This window comes from Gekko japonicus, unplaced genomic scaffold (assembly GCF_001447785.1).
Source record: "Gekko japonicus isolate JY-2015 unplaced genomic scaffold, Gekko_japonicus_V1.1 scaffold159, whole genome shotgun sequence".
Classification (NCBI taxonomy): Eukaryota; Metazoa; Chordata; class Lepidosauria; order Squamata; family Gekkonidae; genus Gekko; species Gekko japonicus.
In genome coordinates, this window is record NW_015169177.1 from 1,736,597 (window position 1) to 1,744,923 (window position 8,327).

Below are 8,327 nucleotides of genomic sequence, written 5' to 3' on the forward strand. Positions count from 1 at the left end.
CAGGAATACAATACGTTTGACGTAGTGCACATGGCTCCAGTGGCCTTTTTCTTGAGCTTCTTTTAGCTCTAGCACAAGTGGAAATTATGCGCAGCATTCAACCCAATGAACATGGAACCAGATACATTTGTATGCATATTGGCAAACTTGATCCATGATTACTTGTGTGCAATTAAAGCTGGACTGGTATCTAACTGCACTATGTATCAGAAATCCTACTGCTAATAGCCTATCATTTTATTTATTCCATTTTAACAGGGCTCTGGTTCAACACAACCCGGGATTCAATGGATATTTTAGATGTCTTTCTCCATTAAAGGCAGTGCAAAATGGTCTCAGTTCTTTGGAACTGATGTCAATTGTGAAAATGTCTCATCTTCTTTGCTTGGATTCTACATGGCTTAAAATCTGAACAGAATTTCTCCCCTACTGTACCCTGGGGGGGAAATCAGTTTAATGACAGATCAGGAATCACACAGATTATTGGAAAGGAGATGAGAACTACTCATCATAAAAATGTGCTTTTTAAAAAAAGGAATCCATCTTTTATATATTATATTAACGATCCACTCAGATTGCTCTTGGCTTTGGCAAGAGTCTGGTACACATATTTTAGATTTTTTGCAAGCCTTCTAAAGGGGAATTGGCAGCATTAAACTAGTTACAAAACAAATGCATTTCAAAAAATAAAACCTGAGTTTAAATAGCAAAGATCATTAGAAGAGACTCTGGAAGACTCTGGAAGCGACTCTGGAAGAGAAAGCACAAATTGGAACACTAATAGTAAATCTGGCAGTGCATACAGACAGACAATGTATTTTATTGCTAGAAAGTGGCTGGACTGCTCTTGTTAGCTATGGGCTACATTGCTGAATTTAGTTTCTGGGATTGGGGGTGGGGGAAGTTGTTACACTTCTTTTAATTAAACACAAATTATATACCTTGGCAACTCAATCCAATTCCTTTTAACAGAGGTTTCTTTCTGTTTTAAACTCAATGACAGTCACTGGATCGACAATACTGAATGAAAAATACTGCTGTTACAGAAAAGTTTTACAGGCAGGTTATGGAAAGCTGCAGAGAAGCGGAAGGTCACAAGCAGTAAATGAAAATGTAGTGCTGCCAGTGGTATGCACCCATCCTTTTCTCGCCTTTATTGAGAAAGCTTCTATATATCTCGTGGGTTGGCTGAAGTTTAATAAATAAGGACAACTTATAATATATAAAACAATATAAACATGTATATGCTACATGCATATCATATAATTTAGACGTAATAATTTATATAGCAGAGTGATGCGGACCTATGATCGCCCAATTTTCCTGGACAAGGCACACACGCAAGAGGTGTCTATTCTAATCCATCGCCAAGCTATGAGTTTGTTGTTTTCCGCAGTCAATGCTCGCACAAACGTTTGAGATGTTTTGCACTGGGAATTCCAGTGCTTATCGTCTATGCCTCGGCAGCCACTTTTAGCAGGTTTGGTTTGCTTACACCTTGTTTCGTAAAAATATTGTTTGACCGGGGAAGGGCCCATTTTGATCTCCCCCAGCACGGTGACCTGGTTTCCTTTAATGTCAATGGCAGAAGATTTGTCTGTTACCCATCGGCTCTCACTGTCACACACGGAGTACTCCCCGCGGTGGCTCTTGCTTTCAGCAAACCTCTTCCGACGAGAAGTTCGGTTCCCCACCACAGAATTGCCAACATAATCCTCCATAAGATATAAGGGTGGGGGCTCCAATGGGGTGTTGTCACTCAGCAGGACCCGTGGGGAGCTGTAGCGTCTCTGTTGCCTCAAGAGTTCTGTATCCATTGAGAGAATTGGCTGGAAATCCAATTTCACATTTTCCGTACTGTCCACTTCCGGCTCGATGGCCTCGGCTTTCTTCACGGTGTCTGCAGTGCTGTCCTGGATATCAACCACCTGCTTGGATACTTTGCTTTTCAAAATGTCTGCTTGGATGAGTTTTATAATGAGAGAATTTATTGAGTCTTCCGGCAAACTCCTTTGATCCATGTTGGTAGACTGGATGCCACGGAGATAAGAAAGCAATATCACATAAAACAAGATGGACATCACCTTGTTCACGTGTAAGATCTGGGGGGGGAAAAGGGAATTGTGAGTCAGAGACAATCACATGAGCTTATCAATTAGTAGTAGTAGTAGTAGTAGTAGATTTATAGCCCACCCATCCCACAAGGAAAATAGATTGGTTTGTCCTGTCTGTTTGCTTCTAAATGCAGATTCAGGTGGGGTAGCCATGTTGGTCTGAAGCAGCAGAACACAGTTTGAGTCCAGTGGCACCTTGAAGACCAACAAAGTTTTATTCAAGGTGCAAGCTTTCATGTGTATGCACACTTCTTCACATACAATAAAATGGAAATTATCGGTCCATATGTATAGGTAGAGCTCACTGTCTACCTATATGTATGGACTGGCATTTTCCATTTCATTTTATCTGAAGAAGTGTGCATACACATGAAAGCTTGCACCTTGAATAAAACTTTGTTGGTCTTAAAGGTCCAGCTGGGCTCAAACTGTGTTCTGCTGCTTCTAAATGTATTGCAAATGCAATATTTTTCAGGCTTGGAGCACACATGAGCTCAATGGAGCTGCCTTCTATTGAGTCAGATCAATGGTGTCTCAAGATCAGTATTGTCTACTTGGACCAGTAACAGTTCTCCAGATTCTTAGGCAGGGGTCTTTCACATCATCTGTTATCTCTTCCTTTGAACTAAAATGCTGGGGATATATCCATACGCTCAATCTTTCTAGACCAGGCACGCATGTAAGGTATGTCACAATCCATCAGCAGAGCACTGAGCAGCACCTGCTGGACTACTGGGTGGATGAACAGTAGGTATAGTTGACTATGGTCAGATCCTGAAAGACACTTAGGTAAGAGGGCACCTTCAGGGTCACTTACACAGATTGATTAGGATTTTATTGCAATTGCTTTAATAATGCCCAGAAACAATCTTATTAAACTATGTATCTGATACCAAACAATATGCAGTTGATCTCACTTCATTTGATTTGGAGTTGGGAGTAAGCAGTGAAGTAGCTAAATTTGCGGATGATATGAAGTTGTTCAGGGTGGTGAAAACCAGTGAGGACTGTGAAGCACTCCAAAGGGATCTGTCAAGGATGGGCAAGTGGGCATCAACATGGCAAATGGGGTTCAATGTGGCCAAGTGCAAGGTGATGCACATTGGAGCCAAAAATCCTAAATATAAATACACATATATGGGGTCTGAACTGGCAGAGACTGATCAAGAGAGAGATCTTGGAGTTGTAGTAGATAACTCACTGAAAATGTCGAGACAGTGTGTGACTGCAATAAAGAAGGCCAATGCTATGCTGGGGATTATTAGGAAGGGTATTGAAAACAGATCAGCTAATATCATAATGCCCCTATATAAATCAATGGTGAGACCTCATTTGGAATACTGTGTGCAGTTCTGGTCACCACACCTTAAAAAGGATATTATAGCTTTGGAAAAAGTGCAGAAAAGGGCAACTCGAATGATAAAAGGGTTGGAACACTTTCCCTATGAGGAAAGGTTAAGGCGCTTAGGGCTCTTTAGCTTGGAGAAACAATGACTAAGGGGTGACATGATTGAGGTTTATAAGATTATGCATGGGAAAGAGCAGGTAGAGAAAGAGGTACTTTTCTCCCTTTCTCACAATACAAGAACTCGTGGGCACTCCATGAAATTGCTGAGCGGTCAGGTTAGAATGGATAAAAGGAAGTATTTCTTCACCCAAAGAGTGATTAACACTTGGAATTCACTGCCACAGGAAGTGGTGGCGGCTACAAGCATGGACGGCTTCAAAAGGGAATTAGATAAGCATATGGAGCAGAGGTCCATCAGTGGCTATTAGCCACAAGGTATAGATAGGGGCTCTGGGGCAAGTGATGCTCTGTCATCTTGGTGCTTGGGGGGGTCAACAGTGGGAGGGCTTCTAATGTCCTGGCCCCACTGGTGGACCTCCTGATGGCACTGGTATTTCTGGCCACTGTGTGATACAGAGTGTTGGACTGGATGGGCCTTTGGCCTGATCCAACATTGGCATCTCTTATGTTCTTATGATTAGAGCAGCTAGGGTTGCCAACTGGTGGGAGTCTGAGGGGGGACATGGCGGGGGGAGTTGTAGGCCAATGGTGTGACTTCATTTCTGAAGAGGAAGAGGAGATTGGATTTATACCCCACCCTTCACCCTTACAATCTCCTTTCTCTTCCCCTCCCCACAATGGACACCCTGTGAGGTAGGTGGGGCTGAGAGAGCTCTGAGAGAACTGTTCCTGAGAGAACATCTCTGAGAGAACATCTCTGCGAGGACTTATGACCAACCCAAGGTCACACCAGCAGCTGCAAGTGGAGGAGTGGGGAATCAAACCCGGTTCTCCCAGATTGGAGTCCGCGCTCCTAACCACTACACCAAACCCAGATGTGATGTCATGCCTCTCTAGGAATCACTGGAAAACCTAAGATTCAGAGTTTCTGGCGATTCCTAGAGTGGACTCCTTTCGCTTACAGGTTTTCCATGGAAGTGATGTCACGCAGTTGCCCAACAGTGATTTGTTTAATATTATTTTTCTCCCACCAGCAACAGCAGGGGCAGTGGGAAATGGAAGCTGGGGACGGGGGATCCCAAAGGCCTAGCCTAAGAGCAGCCAGGTTAACACTTGTCAAAAAATGGCAGCACTCCAAAAACACAAGCCTGGATTAGTGACGGCAAGGAAATTTATATTTTTAGTAAATGTACAGCTATACAAATTTATGTAGATGTACAGACTTCAGCATTATTTGGGATATAGGACTGCGTGGGATGGATGGTGCCTTGTTGGAGCAGAGCAAGCCATTTTGCTAACAGTCTGTGTAAAATTAAAAGTTGTAAACTTTTGTATCTATATGTGTGAAATTAGGCCTCAGTGGGCCTTCGTTATTTCGATGAGTTGCTTTAACATTTTTTTAAATTAAGCTTTCTTTGCTAAGCGGTTCTTAATAAGTACTCTCTGTTCCCTAGTAACAGGGAACTTTCTCCTAAAGAGGACTCGCAGGGAGTTGCCACATTAGACACACATAAAACAAGGCAACAAAACTACTAGCCAGAAATTAAAACACCATCACAATATCCCCAAATATCCAACTATCGAACCAGTACAAAAAACAAAAACAAAGCAAACTGAATCATTAGAAATCTTCAGAGTGCCCAACCCGCCCCTACAAAATCCATCTTTGGGGCTAGACCACTGATGTAGGAGGGCAGTTTATGATTCATGCAGGTTGGTGGGCTGGGAGCTGGGAGTCTATGGGTATGGAGGGTGTCCTGGCTCAGCCTTTTCCTGCCTTCGCCCCTCCCCTCATAGGAGGTATGGATTTCACCAACTTGGATTTAGGAGAGGGAGAGTAAGTCCTGGGGTGGGAGAAGTGGTCGGATTTAATAACTCCTCCTCATTTCAGTATCATTTCATATTCCCAGTTTTGGTTGCTATTGAAGATAGAGGCTGGGTAGGGAATTTCCCAATGTGTAAATATCCTGGGAAGTATATTTTAATTTTAAGAAGCGATCTGTGGTGTGCTTGGAGAAGAAGCATCAAGTTTGGTGTAGTGGTTAAGTGTGCGGACTCTAATCTGGGAGGATCGAGTTTGATTCCCCACTCCTCTACTTGCACCTGGCTGGATGACCTTGGGCAAGCCATAGTTCTGTCAGAGCTGTTCTTGAAAAAGAGCAGTTTCTGTCAAGAGCTCTCTCAGCCCCACCTACCTCACAGGGTATCTGTTGTGGGGAGGGGGAGGGGAAGGAGTTTGTAAGCCACTCTGAGACTCCTTTGGGTAGTGAAAGGTGGGGAATAAATCCCAATCTCTTCTCTTCTCTTTTCTTCTTCTCTTGTCTTACTCAAACTTCTTAGATAATGAATACAGGGAAAGAGTACTGTACATCTTATGTTTAAATGTCTGTATCTACTGTATTTTTACATATTTGTACTATATAACGATAAATTATATATTTTGCAGGATGGGCTGCTGTTGCTAAAAATGTGGGGTGGGTGGAGGCAGGCTTCTATCTGCAAGATGGTGGCACTGTAAACAGACATTGCTCCAAAGCTCATAGTCACCTCATGGAAGCATACTGGGAGGTATGGAGGTCCAGGACCGTATATTTATAACACATTGGTGGACCATGGGGAGTCTGTTAAAAAACCATCAGCATAAGACAAATGTATCCACACCTCTGCCCTAGAGGTTCCTTGGGAGAAGAGGTACTGGGCTGATGTTAATGTGCCAAGTCTTAAGTAGGTCCAGTAATTGGCAAAAGAGGCAAATGCAAAAATGCATTTTCTGATAAGTTACCAGTGATTCCTCTCTACCCTGTAATAGCAGAGAGAGGGAGAAAAACCCACTTACTCTCTGTCAATGGGCAACCTGCCCTTTTATGGTCAAGAAATGTGTTTTCTCCATTCTCCTATTTTGTTATCGAATGAGCAAACCATAGTCCAGACTACTCCTTCCTTCCAGCGAAATGAAATTTTAAGAAAATATATTAAATTTGTCATGAAAGATCTTGCTGTTCTGTAAAAGCATGGGCCTACATATGAAACGAAGGCAGTAAGACTGTACTATGTCGAACAAAGGCAGATGGGAGGAGATGCCACTCCAAATTAACAAACAGTTCAAAGTTTACTTCAATACAAAATCAGCTCTGGAGAATCAGCCATAATAGTTAAAAAAAAAAAGGAGATAAAACTTAGGAGGGCACATACAGTGCGACAAGCTCAGAACAATGAGCACGGATTGTGGGAGAAACAGTAGCATCCTCCAACAGAGGAGCAAGGTTATAGAAACTCAGTCCGCAGAAGGCAAAATTTGGCAACTGCATTAGTTATCTCCTGGGAGGAGTTTGCAAGGAGGGAGACATAAAGTTGTTCAGATCTTCCTGGTAAAGTTGACAGGATTGGAGTGATATACTGAGATCGGATGTCATTACAGAATGAGCAGTGCAGCAAGACTTTTTCCATAGACTCAACTTCTCCTGTGTGGCATGGGCAGAGCTGTTGAGGGAGTGGGACATGATGCCTTCCAGGAGGGCTGAAACTAGGACGTTAAAGCATGCAAGGGTAAAGATTCTCCAACATTTGGAGATCTCAAGGGATCTAAGACAACCTGCTGGTTGGAAGGATTTGGCATACTGCAGAATCATTGGATATTTCTGTATCTGTGCCCTATCTGATTGTAGGGCATGGTCCCCAAACAAACAAACAAACGTTCATTGGTGGCATTCCTAAGGACATTTTCCTGGGAGTAAGCCAATGGAACAACACAAGATTTACTTTCAAGTAAGCTCATCCTTAAGCTCCTCCCCACTGAAACTTAGGGTTCCAATACTAGGCATGCTTACCAAGGAGTAAGTTCCACTGAACTCAGCATGGCTTACTTCTGAGTAGGGGAAAGCAGTTTCCCTCCGTTCTGTTTCTTTACTGAAGACTGGCTCTAAACCATGTTCCACCCCTCCTTAATTCCAATTTAACAAGAATCTCTAAAATTAACTCCAGAATTGGGTTCTGTGTGCATAGCTGCAGCCTCCCATCACTTCATTCATTTCCAAACCCCTGCCCAGTGAGATATTTCACTGATGCACCTCAGTCTTATACAACAATGTGTACAGTTGTATTACAGCTTCCTTTTTGCTGCGCACAGCCAGTGCCCTTGTGTTGGGTAAGGGTACAGAGGAGCCGAAGAGGCCATAAGCTACAGCAAACCAGATATGCACAGTGCACCTACAAAGTCCAGACTCTCTTTAAAAACAAAATTGAAACAGAAGGAGGAGGAGGAGCGGGGAGGGGGGGAGGACATTGGATTTATCCCCCGCCCTTCACTACCCAAGGGAGTCTCAGAGCGGCTTACAAACTTCCTTCCCCTCCCCACAACAGACACCCTGTGAGGTAGGTGGGGCTGAGAGAGCTCTGACAGAAACTGCTCTTTTTCAAGGACAGCTCTTATCAGAACTACGGCTTGCCCAAGGTCATCCAGCCAGGTGCAAGTGGAGGCGTGGGGAATCAAACCCGGTTCTCCCAGATTAGAGTCTGTGCACTTAACCACTACACCAAACTGGCTCCACTACACCAAACAACAGAGAATTCCTACTGCATTTGGGCCTGTTTGGAAATAGGGTTGCCAACTCTAGCCTGGGAAACTGCTGGAGATTTGAGGATGGTGACTGTGGAGGGAAGGACTTGGGAAGGGATTTCCCCTAGAATCCAAGGGTACACTATAAAGTTTGCCCTCTGAAGCAGCCATTTTCTCCTGGTGAATTGAT

At 43.5% G+C, this 8,327-nt stretch overlaps 1 protein-coding gene across 1 annotated transcript; it reads right to left on the reverse strand.

Moving 5' to 3' along the window:
• Positions 1-841: 841 nt before the first annotated feature.
• NTF3 (neurotrophin 3) lies at positions 842-2,096 on the reverse strand. Its single transcript, XM_015416023.1, has one exon. It carries the CDS (start codon positions 2,079-2,081, stop codon positions 1,305-1,307), a length of 777 nt encoding a protein of 258 aa, XP_015271509.1. The 5' UTR covers positions 2,082-2,096; the 3' UTR covers positions 842-1,304.
• Between the last annotated feature and the right edge of the window lie 6,231 nt (positions 2,097-8,327).